Genomic DNA, 27008 nt, shown 5'->3' with positions numbered 1-27008 from the left:
CCCCACATTAGGCAGGCAGTGTTCCCCCTTAGTAGGCAGGCAGTGTTCCCCCCACATTAGGCAGGCAGTGTTCCCCCCACATTAGGTGCAGCAGTGTTGCCTACCCATACCCCCTGGTGGGGGTATTACTGCTGAGGCCCCCACCGATCACCTCGGTTGAAGTGGTTCTCCAGCTGTTGGAAAGTTAAAACTCCCATCATGTCTGGAGAGCCTCTGGCAATGGGAGTTGAAGTTTTGTAACAGCTGGAGAGACACAGATTGGACAGTTTTACCCATCATCACTGCAGAACTTACAAGTGACTACAGCTCTGATGGGACAGTCAGGAGAATACACAATGATATCAGTGACCTGAGTGACGTCTTCTGCCTTGAGTGATATCTTCTCTGTTATCTTTTCTTCTTCATCAGGTCCAGAGACCAGGTCTTCCTCCAGCTCCATCTTCTCTGCAGAGTCTGACATCCAGACATCATTGGCTCCTCACTGTCAGCAGATCCTCATCCTCTGTATGAAGACAGTAATCATTATAACCCTGCCAGAAAGTGTACCCTAAATAAATGACTGCCCCACAAGGTACCCTGAATACTGCTATACACTGTACCCACTAAAAATAATACTGCCCCACACTGTACCCTGAATAGAATACTGCTCCACACTGTACCCTGAATATAATACTGCTGTACACTGTACCCACTAAACATAATACTGCCAAACACTGTACCCTGAATATAATACTGCTATACACTGTACCCTGAATATAATACTGCTACACACTGTACCCTTGAATACAATACTGCCATACACTGTACCCACTAAATATAATCCTGCCATACACTGTACCCACTAAATATAATCCTGCCACACACTGTACCCTGAACATAATACTGCTATACACTGTATCCTGAATATAATACTGCCACACACTGTCCAAACTAAAATTAATACTGCCACACACTGTACCCTGAATATAATACTGCCACACACTGTACCAACTAAATATAATACTGCCACACACTGCAACCTGAATATAATACTGCCCCACAATGTACCCTGAATATAATACTGCCCCACACTGTACCCTGAATATAATACTGCCCCACACTGTACCCTGAATATAATACTGCCACACACTGTACCCTGAATATAATACTGCCCCACACTGTACCCAAAATAAAATACTGCCCCACACTGTACCCTGAATATAATACTGCTATACACTTAACTCACTAAATATAATCCTGCCACACACTGTACCCTGAACATAATACTGCCACACACTGTACCCTGAATATAAAACTGCTATACACTGTACCCTGAATATAATACTGCTACACACTGTACCCACTAAATATAATCCTGCCACACACTATACCCTGAATATAATACTGCTATACACTGTACCCACTAAATATAATACTGCCACACACTGTACCCTGAATATAATACTGCTATACACTGTACCCACTAAATATAATACTGCCACACACTGTACCCTGAATATAATACTGCCACACACTGTACCCTGAATAGAATACTGCCACACACTGTACCCTGAATATAATACTGCCATACACTGTACCCTGAATATAATACTGCCATACACTGTACCCTGAATATGATACTGCTATACACTGTACCCACTAAACATAATACTGCCCCACACTGTACCCTGAATATAATACTGCCCCACACTGTACCCTGAATATAATACTGCCCCACACTGTACCCAAAATAAAATACTGCCCCACACTGTACCCTGAATATAATACTGCTATACACTTAACCCACTAAATATAATCCTGCCACACACTGTACCCTGAACATAATACTGCCACACACTGTACCCTGAATATAAAACTGCTATACACTGTACCCTGAATATAATACTGCTACACACTGTACCCACTAAATATAATACTGCCACACACTGTACCCTGAATATAATATTGCTATACACTGTACCCACTAAATATAATACTGCCACACACTGTACCCTGAATATAATACTGCTATACACTGTACCCACTAAATATAATACTGCCACACACTGTACCCTGAATATAATATTGCTATACACTGTACCCACTAAATATAATACTGCCACACACTGTACCCTGAATATAATACTGCCACACACTGTACCCTGAATATAATACTGCCACACACTGTACCCTGAATATAATACTGCCATACACTGTACCCTGAATATAATACTGCCATACACTGTACCCTGAATAGGATACTGCTATACACTGTACCCACTAAATATAATACTGCCCCACACTGTACCCTGAATATAATACTGCCACACACTGTACCCTGAATATAATACTGCTATTCACTGTACCCACTAAATAAAATACTGCCCCACACTGTACCCTAAATAAAATACTGCCCCACACTGTACCCTGAATATAATACTGCCCCACACTGTACCCTGAATATAATACTGCCATACACTGTACCCTGAATAAAATACTGCTATAACCAGGGGGGGTTATGGGGGGGTGATGAGGAGAGGTGCAGGGGGAGCACCTCTCATCACCCCCATAACACCCCTCCCTGCACCTCTCATGACCCCCATAACACCACCCCTGCACCTCTTATCACCCCCATAACACCCCCCTGCACCTCTTATCACCCTCATAACACCCCCCCCTGCACCTCTTATCACCCCCATAACACCCCCCTGCACCTCTTATCACCTCCTGCACCTCTTATCACCCCCATAACACCCCTACTGCACCTCTCATCACCCCCATAACACCCCCCTGCACCTCTTATCACCCTCATAACACCCCCCTTGCACCTCTTATCACCCCCATAACACCCCCCCTGCACCTCTTATCACCCTCATAACACCCCCCCTGCACCTCTTATCACCCCCATAACACCCCTACTGCACCTCTCATCACCCCCATAACACCCCCTGCACCTCTTATCACCCTCATAACACCCCCCCCTGCACCTCTTATCACCCCCATAACACCCCCCTGCACCTCTTATCACCCTCATAACACCCCCCCCTGCACCTCTTATCACTCCCATAACACCCCCCCTGCACCTCTTATCACCCTCATAACACCCCCCCTGCACCTCTTATCACCCCCATAACACCCCCCTGCACCTCTTATCACCCTCATAACACCCCCCTGCACCTCTTATCACCCTCATAACACCCACTTGCACCTCTTATCACCCTCATAACACCCCCCTGTACCTGTTATCACCCTCATAACACCCCCCTGCACCTCTTATCACCCCCATAACACCCCCCCTGCACCTCTCATCACCCTCATAACACCCCCCCTGCACCTCTCATCACCCTCATAACACCCCCCTGCACCTCTTATCACCCTCATTACACCCCCCCTGCACCTCTTATCACCCCCATAACACCCCCCTGCACCTCTTATCACCCTCATAATACCCCCCCTGCACCTCTTATCACCCCCATAAACCCCCCCCTGCACCTCTTATCACCCTCATAACACCCCCCTTTACCTCTTATCACCCTCATAACACCCCCCCTGCACCTCTTATCACCCCCCCTGCACCTCTTATCACCCTCATAACACCCCCCTTTACCTCTTATCACCCTCATAACACCCCCCCTGCACCTCTTATCACCCCCATAACACCCCCCCTGCACCTCTCATCACCCTCATAACACCCCCTGCACCTCCCATCACCCCATAACACCCCCCCTGCACCTCTTATCACCCCATAACACCCCCCCCTGCACCTCTCATCACCCCCATAACACCCCCCCTGCACCTCTTATCACCCCCATAACAACTGTTGCTGCCTGTAAGAGCCTCCGCACATACAGGGAGGAGAGGACAGGTGGCAGTAAGTATTGGGTCACAGCTGCCAGTGGAAGCAGGAGACCAATGTTTTAACAGCTGTCTTCTGCTTCTGGGCTGGGGCTTCTGCAGGGGGGTGCAGCTCCCCCTTAATGTGGTACTGGCTGTTCCCCCTGATGGTCGCCCTGAATACAGGTATCGTGTGGAGGACAGAGGAGACTCTTAAAGGGGTACTCCATTGGAAAACTTTTTTTTTTTCAAATCAACTGGTGCCAGAAAGTTAAATAGATTTGTAAATTTTTTCTATTAAAAAAAATCTTAATCCATCCAGTACTTATCAGCTGCTAAAGTTGAGTTGTTCTTTTCTGTCTGACCAGAATGCTCTCTGCAGACACCACTGTCTGTATCAGGTGCTGTCCAGAACAGAAGAAAGTCCCCATAGCAAACATATGCTACTCTGGACAGTTGTTAAAATGGACAGAGGTGTCAGCAGAGAGCACTGTGGACAGACAGAAAAGAAATCCAAAAAGAAAAGAATTTCCTCTGTAGTATTCAGCAGCTAATAAGTACTGGAAGGATTAGAATTTTTTAATGGAAGTAATTAACAAATCTGTTTCACTTTTTGGCACCAGTTGATAAAAAAAAATATTTTCCACTGGAGTAACCCTTTAAAGAAGAAGTTACAGGTATGTGATAGCCAGAAATCTTGCTTGTTTGTAGGTGACCAAATAATTAATTTCCCCCATAATTTTCTAATTAATTCTTTAAAAATCAGACAATGTGATTTTATGGATTTTTTTTCTCATTAGGTCTCTCATAGTTGAGGTATACCTATGATGAAAATTACAGGCCTCTCTCATCTTTTTAAGTGGGAGAACTTGCACATTTGGTGGCTGAATAAATACTTTTTGCTCCACTGTATATATACTTTTTGTATTACATTTTGTGACCCCCATAAGGTCATAAAAGGCTTTCCCAACCACCTCTTGCAGCTACAAACAGGTAGGAGGTGGCTGGAAAGGCGAAACAGTAATATGGGACAACCCCTTTAATTGCGGACCACTTGGATGTTTTAAGTCTACAGTCAATCAGCAAGTTATGTTAAAATCCAAACGATTTAAAGTCAGTGAGGAAAAACTGTGGCAAACCCACAAAAGACAGTGGCAATAGAAATAAAACAGTTATTTAAAATAACCTGAATTGCGTTAATGGGATTTTGAACTTAAAGGGGTACTCAGGGAACATAATAGAAGATAAGTGTCTGATCATGGAGGTCTGACTGCTGAGACCCGCTGCAATTACTCGTCCTCAGCGTGCTCCGGCCCTCACTCTCTTAGTGCAAGTCACGGGCCGCTCAGCCAATCACCGGCTGAGGCTGGACATCACTGTGGCTGGTGATTGGCTAAGGAGTTTGCCACTTGCGCTTGTCTCGGAAGATGGGAGTTGGAGCGTGTCGGGGATGAGTAAATAGGATGGGCACCTTACAGAAGAATGTGGGAGGTCCTAGCAGCAATCTGACACTTATCCCTATCCTAGGGGATAAGATCAGTTTCACAGAGTAAGGGTGCATTCTCACCACGTTTTGTACATACGGGTGCCGGCGGGGGAGGGGCAAACCGGGCGCTCCCGTACCCCAGCCGGATCAGCCCGTGACTCCCTTTACTTTAATGACCCGAGCGGAGTCAAACGGTGACTCCGGTCGGCTCAGTTTTGACCCGTATGCAGTTTTGGACTGGACCTAAAACCGTAGTAAACTACGGTTTTAGGTCCAGTCAGGAAGCCGCATACGGGTCAAAACTGAGCCGACCGGAGTCACCGTTTGACTCTGCTCGGGTCATTAAAGTAAATGGAGTCACAGGCTGATCCGGCCGGGGTACAGGAGCGTCCGGTTTGCCCCTCCCCCGGCACCCGTATGTACAAAACGTGGTGTGAATGCACCCTAAGGCTGCTTTCACACTATAAAAACATAAAGTTCTTCCATTTTAAAGAGCCGTGATAATGTTCCGTTATGAAAACCCTTAAAAACAGCAGATAAACAGCCATTACAAAATCCTATTAAAGTCTATGGGATTTTTATATTATCCATTTTCACCCGTCATGTTATTTGTGACGGAAGAAAAGCGGTACATGCACTATTTTTCTCCCATCACAAAATAATGTCCATTATTAATAACGTGCTATGATGGGTTAAAACGAATAATGTAAAAATCCCATAGACTTTTATCGGATTTTGTTGGCTGTATGAAATCTTGTAACAGCCGTTTAACGGCCGTTTTTAAGGGTTTTCATAACAGAACATTATAACAGCTCTTTAAAATGGAAGAACTTTATAGTGTGAAAGCAGCCTAACCCTTTAACCAATAAAAGTTTCATAGTTTGTTGTTTTGTAATGTCCATGTACATACGGTATCAAACAGTTGTAAACAATTTGCTGCATTTTTGCTATCATTTGTTTATTGAATGACATTTGTTATGCTACTTAAAATGATAGAGTGCTATCTATAAAAGATCAAATATATACCTTATTATTATTAAGTCATCTGACATCAAGACAAACCACATGACAGCCCTCACAATACAAACATATTCTGTCATTCAGCTATCCTAATGATGTCCTGTCAACATGTAAAGGAAATGATTATCAGATGACTTAATGTAAAGGTGATGACAAAGCTAGAAGTCAAAAATAAAAACAACAAGTGTTTGTTTTATTTGTAAACACTGTTCATAGGGTGTTCCATTCATAAACCCAGGTACAATACCAAATGACAGCAGTTTATCTTTTTCCTTTGAGAAAGCCAGAACCTCCATTTCTAGGATCAGTCTCCCCCCTTTTTTATTTAATTTTTTTTTTAAATGAATAAGAAATCCACAACTAAAAGTGACATCATTTTACAATAAAAGGTAACTGTACAAGAAATGCATGCATCTGTCTAATGCTGTTTGTTTACATTAACACATATGGCAGGATTTACTTGACAGACTGGTTGAATTACATTCAGGCATCATGACAATAGTAACAGATAATTATGTTTGTGCTTTAATAGATAGAGTGCAGCTACAACTGCATCATGGTTACCTACATGCAGTATTTTTAACTCTATGTACACAACAGTGGTGCAGTTTACTTTAAAGGGGCAATGATAGGGGATAAGATATCTGATCGCGGGGGGGGGGTCCGGCCATTGGGACCCCCCACAGTCTCCGGCCCGTAACCCCGCTTTTCTGAACATTTACATTCAGACTGCCTGCTGTGGGGCGCTGTGTTAAAGACATCTCGCTTCACCCCCTCCATTCACGTCTATGGAAGGGAACTTGATGGCTATGGTCAACCACAGCCTTCATGCCCCTTCCCATAGACATGAATGGAGGGGGCGTGACATCCAGACCATAGCCGCACAAAGCTGGCATTCTGAACATAAATGTTCAGAATGCCAGGGTGCCGGACACCCAGCGATCAGATATCTTATCCCCAATCCTTTGGAGAAAAATTTGTTTGTGTGATGTTTTATACAAAACTACACCAGAAGCCATACAGTGCTAACTTTTATTTAAGGTCTATAACAAACTGTTGAAAATGAAAACATTATTAAAATGAACACTAAAGCTGCAGAACCTTTTTAAAGGGGTATTCTGGTATTCAGAGAATTGTTTTTAAATAAACTAACACCACAAGATATATAACTTACTAATATAGTGGTGTCACAAACTGTTCTGGTTTCAGTATGTTTTTGCCTAAACTACCCCTGACACAAGTGGTCAGCACCTGTACCTGCGAGGAAGGGGTTAAGTTGCAACGCATAGCTTCGCCACTTAACTCCTTTGGGGTCAGATAGTAAGCAGCGATCTATGCATATTGCTGCTTACTATAGAAGGCAGAACCCCCTATTAAAATACCAGGTGTCCTAATCCTCTATGGGAACTTAAGGGGAACTTTTAGGGTAACATTTTACTCTATATAACTGGTGGCAACACTATATACATATATATATATATATATATATATACTTGCCATATATACTTACTTCAGGCAGATCTGGGACTTGCTAAATTAAACATTTGAAGTCCTGTTCCCTCCTGCAATTTGCAACATCATGCTCTAGCTGCAGTCATGAAGAGCACCATTAATTTACTAACATTTTTTTCCTTTTTTTTATTTTCAGATAACTGTATCCAGAGGACTATGTCGGATTTTCTCATTTTTATTTATAAAATAGTTAAGTTCTTATATAAGTTAGATAAATGTCACTAGTGTGTTGTCTTTTTTGTTTTTTCTTGCTACTTGGCTTAGTAGTGGAGGTGTCTAATAGAAGGCATCTATTAAAAAGCTGGGGCTTAGTGCTAGCCACTCTCTGTATTACCCACTGCCACCAGGCATGCTGGGGAAGAGTCAATTACTGGCAGTCCTAGACTGTCAAAAATTACCTTTCAGGACTGGAGCAGTAGCAGGCTGGTATTATTAAGCTGGATAGGGACAAAATAAGTGGCTTTTTCCACCCTGGTACTACTAGGATGCTGCTGCTTTGTTCTTGGCTGGTTAAGGAAAAGATGGAGAACCCCATGCATTTGTTTAAAATTATTTAGTTATTTAAAATAAATGTATAGGGTCCCCCCTCTAATGACAAAACAATAGTCGCAGATTAATATGTATGGATATGAAAGGTCTGTCAAAATGTGAAACAGTAAGCAGTAAAACTTAGCTTTTCAGGTTATTTCCAGTTATTCTGATGTTGAAAAATTAACATATAAAACAGAATGACCCTGAAATTAGATTAAATGACTAAAATTGACAAACACATAAAAATACTATGTGGAAGCATATTGGCATGAAGTGAATATTAGTGAATCAGAGCATGGCAGCTATTCAAACCTTATCTGGTTTACCTTTGGCACATATAGGTTATTTACTAATCATAGTCCACTGTAGTGTAAAAAAAACTATTGAGTACTGCTGGATGTCAAAAGTCTGTATTTGTTTTACCAGAATATCCGCCAGCTGCACAAGCTGCAGTAAGCGAGGTTTAGATATCATTTACTGTTCTGCATAATGCAAAAACAACAGGCTATTCCAGTTATTCCTTATAATGAAAATAGAATATTTTTTCGACTTAATTATCAAAAAGCAATATGGCTGCCATCACTACCACATGGGTTGTACAGAAATGTTTATACTATAAAGGTGTTTTCCAGCTATTTTTTTTTCTGCTTGGGCTGCTGCAATAATAATAATAAACTTAAAAATACCTTCCACCAATATCGGTCTCCAATACTCTGATCCCAGTCTTTTTTTGGCTACTGGGGCCGACACGTAGCACTGCGCTCAGCTAATTGTCAGCCCCAGCATTATACTGCCTCGGCCAGGGATAGGCGGAGCTGCAGTGTGATGTAATGGACTGGACATCGCTGCCGCTGGGCATTAATTGAGCACAATGTTATGTGTCGGCCCCAGAAGCCGAATGAAGACTGGGGCCAAAGTTGGGAATACCAATATTGGCGTCACCGGGGATGTGGCTAAAGTTAAGTTAAAGTTTATTATTTTAATTGCGGCAGCTCGGGCATGAATAAAAAATGTTAACAAATTGTTGGATAACCCCTTTAACATAACAGGAAAACTAACTGAGTAACCAGTGCTCTGGTATAGCTAGAAATGTAGCATGTTAACTGTGTTAATGCTTCAAGTTTGACTTTTAACTCTGCTACAACTGTAGTTGGACTTTAAACAAATTAAGATAAAGGTCTTTAGTGCTTTAAGGAATTTAGCTTAGTACATAGAATGTTAGATGGCCTTAGAATGTAGATGGCCTTGTACACAGGACAAACTGGCTAAATGAGCCATGTATTGCCTCTGTAAAAGGCATAGCGCTCAACCAATGAACAAGTAAATCATCTTGTTCGGTGGATAATTAAATCTTTTAGGTTGAGCAATAGTTTGGGCAACTATTTGCTGCCAATTATTGGGCAATCAAAAGGCTCCTTTTAATAAGCACCGACTTGTACATAGTCAATCGGCGCTCGTACTGGAAAGCTTTATGTCCATGTAAAAGGGCTTTAAATCTCAAAGGAATGGTAAGTATAACTAAATGATTTATGGGTCTGGCTCTGTCAGGTTGAGGGATCAGATGGTGAGTGCAAAAAGAATAATGGCAACACGAGAGGAATTTACTAAAACCGGAATCTCACACCCAGATGTTTAGTAAAATCCTGCAGTCTTAAGATTTAGCCGATTTTTTAAAATGCATCAGACACTGCATCGGCTGCCCCATGCGACGCACTTTGAAATCTATACTAGTTCTGAGCTAATGTAGTTTTCAGCTGCATTATATGCTAGTTCTCTAGTCATGCCCCATTTCACTCTTAACCATGCCCATTTAGTTGGATGTCACACATCTGACATAAAACAGAGAGCTTAGAGATAAATTTCCAGCTATTCTATGCTACATTATAGGTGTACAATGTTGAAAATTTCCCCCCACAGTTTAATATAACTTCCTCGAACTCAAGATGACTTTTTACCTCACAGAGGTACTCAGTGCATGGCATTTTCCTACCAATTTACACAATGCACAGAAGCTTGAGGGTTCTCACAAAGAGATGAAGGGGGTCATGTATCAAGGCTAAAATCAGTGTATCAGTGTAAGTCACACACTTTTAGATGTTTAAACAACTTCTGCACTGTTCTGGTTATTGGAACTTCATTATGGAACAACTCGGGTCTCAGAGCTTACCTTATTAGAAGAAGAGCAATTTTGGGAGGAAAATGGTGTACCTCAATTGGGGCAATTATATGATGGGACAGTGTTTAAGAGTTTTGCTCAAATGCATGAGGATTTTTTTTTTTTTTTTTACATTCAGCATTTGAAAAAATAAATCTGAAGTTGAGGCATGCTGTGGAGGTTCAGTCTCTTTTGCATGGCCTTCCTTCTGTTGGCAGGATGGATTGGGTTCTGGAGTCCACTAATATGAAAGTGGTTATTTCTCTTGTTTACAATAATCTGCTGGATGTCTTCCATGAGTGCTATCATCTTTTTCTTAGAAGTCAATAAGAGAGAGATGTAGGATCTTTGATGGAGGAGCAATGGTCTAGAGCCCTGGCGATTACATCTCAATTGGCTGAAGTGCACTGCTTATCTCATATCTATGTCTCATATCCATGTCATACATAAAGTGCATCACATTTCTAATCCTAATTTGCATCACATTTGCCTGCGGCCAAACTCCTGCTTTCCCCGATATTGGGTGGAGGAGACTCATTTCCTTCCCTTTACTTCCTTTAATGTGGGAATGCCCGTTTGCACCCCTTTTGCTTCTATTGATTAGACGGCTATATAGTGTTGTTCTTCCAACAGGTCCAATTAAATGTCATCTTGGCCTGGTAGGTGAGGGTGATGTAACAGAAGGTATTAAAATTGGTATAGAGAGGATTCTTTATCAGGTAAGGAAGCTAATTGCCAAACATTGGATCAGACCTTCCACAGTCTCAGTTGACAAATTGATTGCTAGACCTAATGTGCTCATTAGATTGGATAAAGGTATCTAAAAAGCACCTTGCGGACAGAAAGTTTGAGATGATATGGGTCCATTGGATTGATACTCGGGTTCTGCATATCAGACATACATGGAATGTTTGTTCCTTCGTAAAACTGAAAAACTATTAAAAAAGATTATCTAATAAAAAAAAAGTCCAAAACTTTTGCGCAGATGCCACCCCGGACCACATATAACTAGCCGTGACATGCTGGTTTTAGCTATGCATGGTATGTATTACTCCACGGATCAGATGCAGCGCGCCCCCCTGCTCACAGAGTTTTAGTACATATGCAGCAATGCATAGCATCACTACTTATGTGTGCTAGCTGTACAATATACAGTGGTGCAGAGTGCACCTCTGTATACTGTGAAGGAGCCCAGTTTCCCCTCACTCTTATTACGGGAGTTCTGAGCTAGCTGTGCCCACAGGTGCAGCTGTGGCTCAGCAGGAGGTATACATTATATACCTTCTGCCCAGCCAGGAAAAAGTTAACTAATGATGCTGTGATCGCTACATATCTATTTTGGAGACACATACTACCCAACGATCTATATAAATCGCTGGGTACTGCTTCCTTGCACCCCTCTCTAAGCTGAGCGCTCTGAACTCTGCATTATTAAGGCTGGGGAGAACAAACAAAATGGCCCTTGCCTCCCTGGCAACACCAGCCTGCTACTGCTTGTTTTGAGTGTACAACACTGTGGAATCTGTGTCACTATATAAATAATTATTATTATCTGGCTGGTTATAAAAAATAAAATAGGGAGACCTAGCTTTCCCAACCCCCCCAAAAAAAAAGTTTAAAAAAAAGTGAGCTCTATGTTATGTAACGTAACACACAAGGAAGGCATTAGTAAACATTTCTTAATTTCATATACTGTATAACAGATTCTGTTAGTGGGCATGAGACCACCCCCTTTACACGTATACGTGAATAAGATTTGTATAAATAAAATTTTGGATTTAGAGCTTTCTGTATTTTTTCAATATATTATACCGGTCCTTTTGTCTTTTATGATGTTTTTCCTTCAGTGACCTGAATGAGAAATAAAAACAATGGTTAGACTATATTCGCATGAAACTGTCTAAAAGCACAGTACAAGACATCTTGTGCATATACAGCTTAATTAGATAGTACATGCAGTACTGACAATAAATGACCAGACCGAACATTGAGCTTATTCTGAACATTGCTGATTTGGAAGTTAATGTTTGTTTGGGGACGCAGTTCTGACCTTCAGTCTAATCCCAGTGGAGTATCAGCGGTTTATCGAGATAATAACACCATGTAAATAAAGCGGACATTCTACTCCTTTATATCTGTACCAGTTACTTCTTACTTCCCATTACGTAAGAGTTGGTGTGTAGCACAGGAATTTGTACTGCTGCTATACAATAGCATGGATTGATTTTAGAAGGTGGACAGTTTGTTTTTGTTCTTAGTTAAGCTGAGTCTTTATCTGAGACTACTTAGATATTACTGAAGATAAGATATTACTTATTTGAAGATAAGTGCCCTCAAGAACATTGTTTTTCTTTGTCAAATAAGACTATGTCCATTGTACATACATTCTATTTGAGGTATGTACGTGTGGCCTAAATGTTGTGAAGTTTCCCAATATATATCTCTAACAGAAGTCTCTAACTTATCGATATGTGCATAGAGTGGGATACATTGCCCATACAGCCTCCTTTCCTTCTGTACAAGTCTTGGAGTTCATTGACAGCTGTTTATATAGAGGCACATAACATAAATGGATAGTTAGGTCACTGGACTTTGCCTGGGCTGCAGGAGTTCCCGGACAAAGCTTCAGGAGAGGGGAAGCTCTCTGAATCCTGATGTTCTGCCTGGGTCTTAGCAGGAGAAAGGGGTCACAGTTGTTGGGGTGGAGGCAGCAACTCCCTCTGCCATGAGTTGTCTTATATAGTATAAAAAAGCAATGACGCTTCCCAATGCCGTACAGTGGCATCTGTAATAGGGTCAATCATAGGATATAATGCAGGATGCCGTGGTGTGAAATAGTGTAGTCTACTACACTAATCTATGCCCTTTTAATGGCAGTATAACCTACACCAAACAGAGTCATAGCAGACACTCTTGTAGCCTCAGATGGGCAATGGAGACCGATAGACACATTTATTATGTATGTTGGAAGCTTTTAAGAAAATCTACAGGAAAATTTGCAGTGGGAAATCCACACCAATTTCTTAGCAAAATCCATGCGTTCTGTTATGGATTTGCTATTGTGGATTTGCTGTGAGACATGTTTGCAGAAAATTCATCTCTTGTGGATTTACCTCTCATGGTATGAAGATCTGGGGAGCCCTTATGGTAGGACATCTAACTGCCAGATCTCAGCAGGATAATGCTCGCCCCCATTCAGCAGGACAATGCTCGCCCCCATACAGGAGGGTTTCCCAGCAATGTCTCCATCAGATTACAACACTTCCTTGTGTGGTCCTTTTTTTTGTTCATATTTAAATTTTGATAAAAATAGCATGTTTTAGACTATAGCCTTTACTGTATCCCCCCACCACCAAAAAATAAAAAATATATATTTACAAAAAAAAATAGCCAAAAATGAGCAATAAAAAATACAGCCAATTTTTGGAGCCACAAAATGAGACTCAAAAACAGTGTGTGAACATAGCCTTAGGTTAAATAGATGAATTTGCTGCTGGAATTTTACACAGTAAATTCACCAGTATCTGCAGGGAAATCCATAGCAGCAAATCTGTAAGGCATGGGCATTTGACTTCCGTTATGAACGCTCGTTAGGAAATCGGCAGTTATACGGCCGGTACAAAATCACTAACGGGCGTTAGAAAATCCCATTATAGTCTATGGGATTTTTCTAATAGCCGCTTTAACCCGTTATCGCCCGTTATTAATGAACGGGAGAAATAGTGCATGCACTAATTCTCCCATTACAATCGCCCGTCACAAAATAACGGCCGTTGGTCATAACGGGCGATAACGGGTTAAAATGGCTATTAGAAAAATCCCATAGACTATAATGGGATTTTCTAACACCTGTTAGTGATTTTGTACCGGCCGTATAACGGGCGTTCATAACGGAAGTATTTTTATAGTGCGAAAGGGGCCTAAGAAAAAGGTGTGGATTTTCCTGAAGATTTCCTCTTACTTAAAAACCTATAATTAAAAACCATACTTGTGGATTATGATGTGAGGTGCCCTCTGGTTATGCAAACACACGGTGGGGCAGTGCCACACATCTATTTGCCAATTTTGTTATTGTGTAGAATTCTATGTTTGTACTCTTGACTTATGTTTTTTTGTATGGATTCCAGGTTATCCCTAGTGAAGAGTTTCTACATCGTTGTTTAAATAGCGGGGCTGGTGTCAACTAGTCCACAGTGGAGTGTGACTGCTATCTGTGTCAAAGGTCTTTTTTCATCACTACATTGTATTTTATTTATACTGCTCCTGATTTATTTTATGTTGGTATATGATTACTAATGGAATCTCATGGTTAAAGGTATAGCTATATACTGTATTGATCTAAAATGGCACTGGAATTTACTGCAGATTTTACATGCACAAAGTTTGTGCAGAAAATCTTCAACAATTCTGTCCTAGATGCTTTTAACATTACTAGGTCGGCCCCATGATTTAAAGGGGCATTCCAACCCAAAAATGTATCCTCTACACACAGAAAAGAATCTGACTGTGGGAGTCTTAAATCCTGCAATTTTTAGAAGGAAGCCCTGATTTTTCCTTCATAATGGAGCAGTGGGTTGGTCCATTTATTGTCTGTGGTAGCCTCAGAGATACCTAAGAGACATAGTGAACAGAGGAAAGATTTAGGGCTGGAATTCCCCTTTAAAGGGGTACTCCGGTGGAAAACTTTTTTTTTATCAACTGGTGCCAGAAAGTTAAACAGATTTGTAAAATACTTCTATTAAAAAAATCTTAATCCTTCCAGTACTTATTAGCTGCTGAATACTACAGAGGAAATTATTTTCTTTTTGGAACACAGAGCTCTCAGCTGACATCATGACCACAGTGCTCTCTGCTGACATCTCTGTCCATTTTAGGAACTGTCCAGAGCAGCATATGTTTTCTATGGCAATTTTCTCCTACTCTGGACAGTTCATAAAATGGACAGAGATGTCAGAAGAGAGCACTGTGGTAATGATGTCAGCAAAGAGCTCTCTGTTCCAAAAAGATAAGAATTTCCTCCGTAGTATTCAGCAGCTAATAAGAACTGGAAGGATTAAGATTTTTTTAATCGAAGCAATTTACAAATCTGTTTAACTTTCTGGCACCAGTTGATTATAAAAAATAAAAAAAAGGTTTCCATCGGAGTACCCTTATAAGCAAAATTGTTACATTATAGTCAAGTATTCAAAACAGGCATAACAGGTGTGGTAATGTAAATATATTTCTATTACTAATAAACATCACTAATTCCTATTGCTTTATTGGTGAACCCCTACATATCAATAAACCAAAAAAATAAAAAATGGAGTCACTTAAATGACACGTTAAAACATCAGTTTTAATAAAGTCACTAAAAATGTGTGATAGCCTGGGGGAGTTGGGTTTGGGGAGTGTAGCTGTGCGGTGGCTTGTTAACCCTTGCTATTCGTGATGCCAGGGTGAGGGCTCCTCAGTAATGTTTGTCCTACCGCCACCATTCCCAAGAGCAATAGGGAGGTAGATAATAATGGAATGTCCACAACCGGAGAGTTTGCTGAAACAGTTGTAACTTTTACTGAAGATTTTATGCAAGCTTCATAACCAGAACAGTTGCTATACATGCAATCTTTCTTTGGAGATGGACAAAGGTTGGGACTTTGTCAATCTATTTAGAGTCTTTAAGATAACATGAGCTGTTCCACTGGATTTAGGGGATTAGTTGTGGTCCAGTAGTTATGCTAGTTTTAGCGGGGGTAGTTTAGAACTCACGGTTTAAGTTCCGCTGAGGCTGGTAGGTTTTCGGGCCTAGCGTGTCTTTGCAAGTTGCGCAGATCTGTCCTGCTATTCCGGCATCCACGAGAGCAGCAACCCAAGAGAGCGATAATTGGCTACAGCTCCCTTGTATGGGCAGGGGCTGGACTAATGGTAATTGGTCCATACTTGTGTCAATCACCATTACAAAGGATTGTGGGCAACACGTTACCCAAGGACCTCCAAAGGTCCGCTAACATACCATAGAGGATATTAACATGGTCACATGACCGAAGGTCCTGCGACGCTTAACAAGGTAAGTACTATACATTATATTAAATATACATTATTACCAAATGGATACATGTATTAACAGCATAGAATTAGAGTTGAGAAGAGATGACTAGGGGCTGTCCCACCTGGGGGACCATACCTGAGCGTAGTTACTCTGACTTTGGGGACAACTACACTAGTTACGGTATGCAATACGGTACCGTGACACCACAAATGCATGTAGAGTATAAAAAATCTAAAAAAGAGGGGGTCCCACCACAAGGGAAAAAAGCAACACCCCATGCTCACATGCACCCCTATAACAATTAAACTACATGAATGATCCTTACCCATCCATACTCCACACAACATTTTTGTTCGGATGTTGTACAGACCTTTGGTATGTAAATATGTCTACTGCTCCCTGTGCTCACAGTATTTTGTTTGATAATAAATATGCATTGTATTTATTGCTTCATATACCGTATTTATCGGCGTATAACACGCACTTTTTAGGCTAAAATTTTTAGCCTAAAGTCTATGTGCGTGTTATACGCCGATACACCCCCAGGAAAGGCAGGGGAGAGAGGCCGTCGCTGCCCGCTTCTCTCCCCCTGCCTTCCCTGGGGTCTAGAGCCCTGCTGCTGGCCCTTCTCTCCCCCTAGCTATCGGCGCCGCTGCCCGTTCTGTCCCCCTGACTATCGGTGCCGGCGCCCCACTGCCGGCGCCGATAGCCAGGGGGAGAGAAGCGGCGCCGACAGCCAGGGGGAGAGAAGGGGCAGCGGCACCCATTGCCGGCGCCGCTGACAGGTTGCCTCCCCCATCCCCAGTGGCATAATTACCTGGGTCGGGTCCGCGCTGCTGCAGGCCTCCGGTGTGCGTCCCCTGCGTCGTTGCTATGCACGGCGCGGCGCATGACGTCAGTGCGCCGCGCCGTGCATAGCAACGACGCAGGGGACGCGCGCCGGAGGCCTGCAGCAGTGCGGACCCGATAGTCAGGGGGACAGAACGGGCAGCGGCGCCGCTAGCCAGGGGGAGAGAAGGGCCGGCAGCATGGCTCTAGACCCCAGGGAAGGCAGGGGGAGAGAAGCGGGCAGCGACGGCCTCTCTCCCCCTGCCTTTCCTGGGGGTATATCGGGGTATACACGCGCACACACGCACCCTCATTTTACCATGGATATTTGGGTAAAAAACTTTTTTTACCCAAATATCCTTGGTAAAATGAGGGTGCGTGTTATAGGCCGGTGCGTGGTATACCCCGATAAATACGATAGTCCAGATGTGTTGGGATAATTTAAGTATTTTAATTGTTATAGGGGTATACAGTATGGGAAAGATTTATCATGGGTGTCTGTGTGCAGTCATTCCTCCTGCCTTTTTTTTTTTTTGCAGTGTTTTTGGCTTACTTGCGCCAAACTTATTAATAAGGGGCACAGAGTTTGATAAATTGTTCACAAATAAAAAATCACCTAAGAACTTGCTGTAGGGTGTTACTTTTCTAAGGCAAGGCAGACGGTATGAATTTGCATTTTATTTTTTTTTTTGCTGCCTTTTTTTTTTAAAGACGCACATAGTAAATATCTTCTATTGCAATGTTAATAATGATTTACTGCATTTCACGGTCAGGTTTGCAGAAAGTGTCTAATTTGAAATTGTGCAAAATTTTTGCACAAAACTAACTGCACAAAAATTTTGCACCAAATTACAGCCCAAAAAATGTCAGAAAGGCAATGATAAATCTACCCCAATGTGAGAATGTGGTGTCCCTTTTGTTATCATCATTACAGTCACACATATAAAATTATATTTGATTCCAACAACTTCTTGGTACGTTGTTATTATTTGTGTCAATGAGAGTATATATATATATATATATACACTACATACATTTATACAATTTACCTGCCCTTTACAACCATGGAAAGTCTACCTCAGCTCCCTTTGTTATGGTCTTGCTTTGATGACAACATAACTTATTTGTGTTCAGGACAGCAAAATGAAGAATGAAAACAAACTGGTTAACCCCATGACATTAATATGCTGATAGCAAACTCAAGGGTAGTTAGAAAAAATCTATAAATGCTTGTAAATATTAATATATATTTGATACATACAGTATATATGTTTCATGCAGTTGTTTACAGTCACAAGGTTCATGGTACACAGCAAGATAGGGGCCATATATGGGTTAAATATCCACCATGTCAATAATGCATGGTTGAGATCTATGCTTGGAAAACCTCCAGATATAAACACTGATGTACCCATGTACTTTAATCCCAAAGTATGTCAAAACTGTGCCTGTACCATATGTTTTTTATATACAAAAAATTTTAGCTAATTTTTTTCATGTCTTTTTAGTTTTTTTGCTTAAATGTATATTTTACTGCATGTGCGCATTTCCCATATACCCTGCTGAGCGGTATGTTTCACACTATCTATGACTAAGGACCGATAGGCTAGTAACAAGGTAGATGTTGTGTGCACCAGACTGCACATTGTTCTAGGATATTGTTACATTATGCGCTTCGGCCGCACACGCTGGGGGTGAGCGAATGGTCCCGTTACCTGCTGCTGCCGGTGGGGCTGGGATTCGCATCGCGGGACGGGCTCGCATGCGAATCTCAGCTGATGCTTCTCCTGCCCCTGCTTCTGCCTCTCTGCTCCGGCGCGTGGGTCCCGGTCCCTTAGGGCGCATGCACGCCAGAGCTTTAAGATTTAAAGGGCCAGTGCGCCCATTAGTCAAGTAACACCTGTGGCTCATGGATAAATTCCTCCACCTCCCACACTTCCCTGCTGGATCTTTGTTGCCCTAGAGCCTTAGAGAAAGCAATCCTGTGTATTGCCTTGCCGTGTATCATACCCTTGCTCCGTGACCTGACCTTGCTCCTTTGCAGCCTGCCTACTGACTATTTGCTACGTTCCTGAATACGCTACTGTGCCGCCTGCCCTGACCTCCTGCTATCCAGACCATGAGTTTCCTTATCCCACCTGTGCCTTGAATCTCCTCAGCCACCTGTGTGGCCGAGCTGTGCCAGGGGTAGCGACCTGGGTGCCGCCTGCCGCAGCAAGTCCATCCCCCTTTGCAGCGGGCTCTGGTGAAAACCAGTGGCACCTTAGACTCCACTCCCTGGTAAGGTCCGAGTCATCTACCACACAGGTCCAGCTGATCGACTATCATCAGTATTCCAGTCTACTGAAACATGAGTGGTGCAGTAAGATCCGGCCATGGATCCCGCTGAGGTACCCCTGCCTGAAGTTGCGGATCTTTCCTCCGTTGTGGTATGTCAGTCCCAGCAATTGGCGCAACAGGTGCAGCAACTTACCCAACTGTCTGCTATGATGCAACAGCTATTGGCCTTGCAACAACAACAGCAGCAGGTATCGCAACCTGGCCCAATCCCACCACCAGTTCCTGCAGTGGAGCTCAGGTCTGAACAGTTTCCGACAGAACTGTTAGGGACCGACCAGGGGACAGGGAGAGTGAGCCATAAACTGACCCTAAAACCGCTCTCCCTGCCTACTTGCCCATCCACCCTAACCGGTGGATCGACAACTGGGCGCCGGTCCCTCCCTGAACTAAAGTGCAGGGGCCTAATAAAAACACATACTAATAAATAGTCGGTCACAAACCAGAAAAATAACAGGAACATAGTACTCTATAACAGGTTAAGTTCAGAGGACACAGATCAGTGAGGAGCACAGGGGACACTATGGATCATGTAGAATCCAAAAAAAAAACACTAAAACTTAACATTTAAAGGGGTACTCCGGTGAAAAACTTTTTTTTTTAAATCAACTGGTGCCAGAAAGTTAAACAGACTTGTAAATTACTTCTATTAAAAAATCTTAATCCTTCCTGTACTTATTAGCTGCTGAATACTACAGTGGAAATTCTTTTCCGTTTGAAACACAGAGCTGTCTGCTGACATCACGAGTACAGTGCTCTCTGCTGACATCTCTGTCCATTTTAGGAACTGCCAGAGTAAAAGGAAATCCCCATAGCAAACATATGCTGTTCTGGGCAGTTCCTAAAATAGACAGAGATGTCAGCAGAGAGCACTGTGCTCATGATGTCAGCAGACAGCTCTGTGTTTCAAAAAGAAAAGAATTTCCACTGTAGTATTCAGCAGCTAATAAGTACAGGAAGGATTAAGATTTTTAATAGACGTAATTTACAAATCTGTTTAACTTTCTGGCACCAGTTGATTTAAAAAAATAAATATAAAAGTTTTTCACCGGAGTACCCCTTTAATTAAAACTATTATAAGAATCCTACTTGGATCCAAGTAGGATTCTTTTAATAGTTTTCATTAAATGTTAAGTTTTAGTGTTTTTTTTTTGGGATTCTACATTTGTTTTGATACACTAATCAGAAATCCAAATACGGTGACTTTTTTTGACACTATGGATCCGTGGTCATGAACAGAGTACACTATAGATCCATGCTTGTAAACAGAGGACACTATAGATCAGTAGTCATGTACAGAACTCCAAAGATCTGAATAAAGATTTAATAAACATATAGAGTTCAAAACACTAGACAGGAAAACAGATAAATCTGAATACGGACAGGTAAACGGGATCTATCGCTAAATAGGAATATATGCATTACCTATGCAAACCTCCAGTAGACACAAAGTTCCCATGGACAGGTAATAGGGATGCAAGCATACGCAGGATATATTTATAGAACACTGCTCACACTGAACACAAGACAGGAATAATCGCAATCCCATCAGAACACCTCCAGTAGATGTAGGAATAACAATATACCATGGACAGGTAACAGGGATGCCTAGTTACAACTCAGAAAAACGGATACAACATGATATAATTATAGAACACTGTTCACACTGAACACAAGACAGGAATAGCAATCCCTCCTAACACCCCCAGTAGACAAGGAGTCCCATGGAGTGGTAACAGGGATCTAACATAGGACACTGTTCACACTGGACACACAAACGTAGCCATTAATAATAAATCCAAATAGACTACTGGCCAGCGGCACACTCACCAGTGTGGACAGGATGCTGGCCCAGTAAGATTCACATAAACGGATACAAGAGAAAACACAGTGTGGACAGAAACATAGCAGAAAGGATATACAAATCCTAAAACCGACTATACAAACACAGATTAAAATCCACTGTAAACATGCCACCTCACATAGGCTAAAACCAGAAAATACAAAGAGCATGTTAAAACATAAATAGAAGATTAAAAGCTCAAATAAGAAGAGTTTCACCCAAAGCCTCCATTAGCAGCATGGCAGTAGCAAGATGTAATGAAGTCCAAATGAAGTCAATCACCAGCCCAGAGGCTAGACTGGGCTGACATTAAATAGACACACCCTAGGAGCTATTGGCTAACAAAAGCTGAAGCTGAAAAAGCCAGAGAAATTAAAGTGGTATTCCAAGAATTTTTTTTTATTTGACTATGCTACAGGGGCTGTAAAGTTAGTGTAGTTCATAATATAGTGTCTGTACCTGTGTGTGACTGTTTTCTCACAATTCTTCTGTGATTTTCACTCCAATATTTATTTCTACCAGCATACAAAATAACTGTTGTCTCAGATTTTTCCCAGGTTGCAATGTGGCCGAGACCTGACTCACTAGTCAGCTGATGACAGGGAGCATGTCTGCTTCAATGGGTGAAGTGATCGCTTGGTGGGGGAGAGATCAATCTGCAACTAATGCAACAGCTGTAGGCACCCTGATTAAAAACCACAGGTCTTTGAATGGATGCAACTCATTTCTGTTTCAATGGGTGGGGTGGCTGATGTGTGGGAGGGAGGAAAATGGAATTGTGGGATTTGTAATCAAAAAAGAAAACTGAAACAGGAAATACCAGTTCACAAAAAGCTAGCCACAGGATTATGGTTTCGCACTAAATGAAGCGCTTCTTCCGGCCATACTACCTACTGGAACTGCTTCCCTGATATACAGGTGACAACTCAGGTGAGACACATTCACCAATCACCAATGTGACACCCTCACATGTGACTACTGACGTATCAGATGGGTGTTCCTTGAAATCAAAAACACACTGCGAGATCTGTCCTCTCATTTAACCCCAGAGGTCCCATTGCATTTGTACGTATAATCCATTTTGTTTCTTTCTTCAGGAGCGTTATGTCTATTCTTTCTCCTGCTATAATTTTTATAGCCCAATGAAACGTAGGACCCCTGGGTTATTATCATGCGTCTCTTTCATGTGGGACAATAAACGAGGGACACCATTCTTTCCTGTGCGTATGGAATAAAAATGTTCTCGAATACGCTTGAAGAGTTGCCTTTTCGTTTTTCCCACGTAAAAGAAATCGCATGGGCAGAATATCGCATAGACAATGTTTTTCGATCGACATGTAATTAGATGTTTTACTGTATGGAATAGCGGACCTATTTGTAAATTTATTGTTGCTATGAAGTATTTACTATAATTACAGTCCCTGCAGCTATAATTACCTTGCGGTATTAAATCACCTAGCCATGTAGTTTTTTTTACTCGTCTGATCTTTTTTTCTTAGTTTGTCTCCTATTGTCTTATTCTTTCTGTAGGTGATTAAAGGTTTCCTTACTGCTATCTCTTCTATTTCCCCGTCTGCCTCTATGACGTACCAGTTTCTTCTTCAAGCCGTCTGTATAGTGTGATTTAAGGGTTAATTTTCAAAAACAAATTTAAACCTTTTTTCTTTGATGTTTTTTCTTTTCGGGTGTAACAAATCTTGTCTATTTAGTCTGTCTGCTCTTTGTCTCCCTATTTTAATTAGTTCTACTGGATATGCTCTCTTTTTCAGCCTAAGTTCTAGTTTGTCTGCCTGCCTCTGGTATGACTCTTTTGTAGTGTTATTTCTTTTTAATCTTAAAAATTGTCCATACGGTATTCCCTTTTTAACTGTTTGTAGGTGCGAGCTATTGAAGTGGAGTATAATGTTCCTGGCAACTTCTTTCCTATATCTTTCTGTAACAAGTGTATTATTTCTGACCATAAGTTTAACGTCTAGAAATTCCATTACGTCTCCCCCATAATGGTAAGAGAAAGTCATATTCACTGTATTTGTGTTATTCAGGTGTTCCACGAATTCAATTAACTGCTGTCCCTTTAGAAGAAGTAAGAAGAGTACGAGAAGAGGAAGGAGAAATAGACAACAGCAAAGAATTGAACAGCGCAAGAACAGAAGAAGCGCAAAGTTCCAGCCTGGAGACCCCTGAACTAAATGTGATTAATTTGACCAATGAACCCCTGGATGAAGATACATTGTCATTACTGTCTAAAGGACTCAATTTTGGTCTAAAAGAGAAATTCGATAAAGTCCAGTTCAAGTTTGACTTGGCTAAGTCTATGAGAGACATTAATTTGTATAAATTCTTTTCTAATAAAGGTGCACAAGAGCATAATATTTTAGAGGGAGAACAGCCCATTAAGATAGGCTCTCTCGGCTTTTTTCCCAGCGAATTTACTAACTCATATAGAAATGTTGTCTCAATGTTAGCTACGGAATTTTCAGACAGCCAGACAGAAGGTCTTGTAGGTACCCAGGAATGTAGGAAATTTTTTAAAGGGAAAGAATCCAAATTCTCCCCTCCAATTCCCCAAGGAAGTAACCTAGACCTTTTTTCAAAAGCTGTAATTAGGGATGTAAAGTCTATATTATACCCAAAACCAATATCAAATTTGACCCCGGCAGAATTTACAGGCTATGAATTCCCTGAAAAAGAGGGAGGATCTAACAGTCATAAGGGTGGTAGTATTGTCATTCAGGAAACTATACAATATGAAGAAGCTGTTAGACAGCTATCCGATAGAGCGATATACACCACCCTTGCGGCCGTTCCGACCTTTAAGATTTTAAATAACTTAAGATCCTTTCTCCACAAGTATGTGGACAAGGGTATTCTCTCTAAAGAAAAACATCAGAGAAACTAATGCCAGAATCTCCAAAACTTGCTAGGTGGTACCATTTGCCCAAGGTACATAAGTCACTGAGCCGACCCCCAGGAAGACCTATCGTCACGGGGATCGGCTCAGTGACCGAGTACTTGTCGCAATATATAGACTGGTTACTTAATCCCCTATTGGTTTCAATTCCTTCTTACATTAAAGACACAGGCCATCTGTTAAATCTAGTAAGGGACATACATTGGGAGAGTGAGTTCAAATTGTGCTCAATTGATGTGGATAGCCTGTGCACCCGCATCCCGCATGATGCGGGTGTACAGGATATAAAAGAATATTTACAGTCTACAGAAATATCGACAGAGCTTGGCAACTTCGTGACAGAAGGGCTACAGTTTGTACTTACTAATAATACATTTAAACATTCGAATCAATGGTACAGGCAGGAGACTGGGACCCCGATGGGGACCCCAGTCTCCTGTACCTATGCTAATCTTTTTTTAGCAATTTTTGAAGATAAGTACATATACACCACAACCAATCCATTTTTACAATATGTCAAAATCTACGCAAGATATGTAGATGACATATTGGTTATATGGACGGGACAAAACAGCAGTTCATTGAATTCGTGGAACACCTGAATAACACAAATACAGTGAATATGACTTTCTCTTACCAATATGGGGGAGACGTAATGGAATTCCTAGACGTTAAGCTTATGGTCAGAAATAATACACTTGTTACAGAAGGATATAGGAAAGAAGTTGCCAGGAACATTATACTCCACTTCAATAGCTCACACCAACAAACAGAGAATACCGTATGGACAATTTTTAAGATTAAAAAGAAATAACACTACAGAAGAGTGATACCAGAGGCAGGCAGACAAACTAGAACTTAGGCTGAAAAGAGAGCATATCCAGTAGAACTAATTAAAATAGGTAGACAAAGAGCAGACAGACTAAATAGACAAGATTTGTTACAGCCGAAAAGAAAAAACATCAAAGAAAAACGGTTTACATTTGTTTTTGAAAATTCACCCTCAAATCACACTATACAGACGACTTTAAGAAGAAACTGGTACGTCTTAGAGGCAGACGAGGAAATAAAAGAGATAGCAGTAAGGAATTCTTTAATCACCTACAGAAAAAATAAGAAAATAGGAGACAAACTAAGAAAAAAAAGATCAGACGAGTAAAAAAACTACATGGCTAGGTGATTTAATACCGCAAGGTAATTATAGCTGCAGGGACTGTAATTATTGTAAATACTTGATAGCAACAATACATTTACAAATAGGTCCGATATTCCATACAGTAAAACATCTAATTACATGTCGATTGAAAAACATCGTCTATGCGATATTCTGCCCATGCGATTTCTTTTACGTGGAAAAAACGAAAAGGCAACTCTTCAAGCATATTCGAGAACATTTTTATTCCATACGCACAGGAAAGAATGTTGTCCCTTGTTTATTGTCCCACATGAAAGAGACGCATGATAATAACCCAGAGGTCCTACGTTTCATTGGGCTTGAAAAAGTAGAAATTATAGCAGGAGAAAGAATAGACATAACGCTCCTGAAGAAAGAAACAAAATGGATTATACGTACCAATGCAACGGGACCTCTGGGGTTAAATGAGAGGACAGATCTCGCAGTGTGTTTTTGATTTCAAGGAACACCCATCTGATACGTCAGTAGTCACGTGTGAGGGTGTCACATTGGTGATTGGTGAATGTGTCTCACTTACCTGTATATCAGGTAAGCAGTTCCAGTAGGTAGTATGGCCAGAAGAAGCACTTCATTTAGTGCGAAACGGAGCTTGTTGTCGCTTGTACCCCCCGCTCCTTCCCTCTCTCCTATGTTCTTATGTGAGTATTTTATGCAATAAAGCAAGAAGACATATATGGTGAGTGGCCGTTTTTTCTTTTCTCATCACTCAGAGAAACAGATGTCAATCCGGGAGGCCAGCTGTATAGGATCATTTAAGGTAGATGACAATTCCTGGACAGCAAGGATGTCTTTAATATGGCTAGAGAGTCCTCTTTTGAAAGTGGCGCAAAGCGCTTCATTATTCCAGGATAACTCTGAAGCCAGGGTATGGAATTGGATGGCATATTCGCCCACAGAGGAGTTACTCTGAGAAAGGCTCAGCGGAAGAAGCTCGTGCATGTTCTTCGAAAACACATTGGAATTCCGTCAGGAAAGCCTGAAGACTGGCTGTGAGTGGGTCACTGTGATCCCATAACGGAGTTGTCCAGGCCAGAGCCCTCCCAGATAGCAGACTGACAACAAAGGCTACCTTCGCTCATTCCGTAGGGAACTGTTCCGCCATAAGTTCTATGTGCATGGAGCACTGAGTCACAAATCCACGGCAGGACCTGGGATCCCTTCATACTTCTCGGGAAGAGACAAATGGAGCTTGGATCCCGTGGTGACTGCAAGAGCAGAAGGCATTACCGTAGCAGGAGGAGACTGTGGCTGCTTCGGTTGTTGCTGGGCAGTAAGCAGCTGCTGCATCATGGCGGACAACTGGTTTAACTGCTGCACCTGCTGAGCCAACTGCTGCGACTGAAGAGCCA

General features: G+C 41.7%; 1 protein-coding gene across 1 annotated transcript; it reads left to right on the top strand.

Annotated features, from left to right (window-relative positions):
- The first annotated feature begins 548 nt into the window (after window positions 1-548).
- Window positions 549-25043, top strand: LOC130360721 (uncharacterized). The gene is made up of 2 exons (XM_056563286.1): window positions 549-571; window positions 23596-25043. Exons 1-2 carry the CDS (start codon window positions 556-558, stop codon window positions 24450-24452), a joined length of 873 nt encoding a protein of 290 aa, XP_056419261.1. The 5' UTR covers window positions 549-555; the 3' UTR covers window positions 24453-25043.
- Window positions 25044-27008: the final 1965 nt, after the last annotated feature.

Source organism: Hyla sarda, chromosome 1 (genome assembly GCF_029499605.1).
Source record: "Hyla sarda isolate aHylSar1 chromosome 1, aHylSar1.hap1, whole genome shotgun sequence".
Lineage (NCBI taxonomy): Eukaryota > Metazoa > Chordata > Amphibia > Anura > Hylidae > Hyla > Hyla sarda.
The sequence above is the reverse complement of the archived record's forward strand: the minus strand, read 5'-3'. Positions and strand labels throughout refer to the sequence as shown.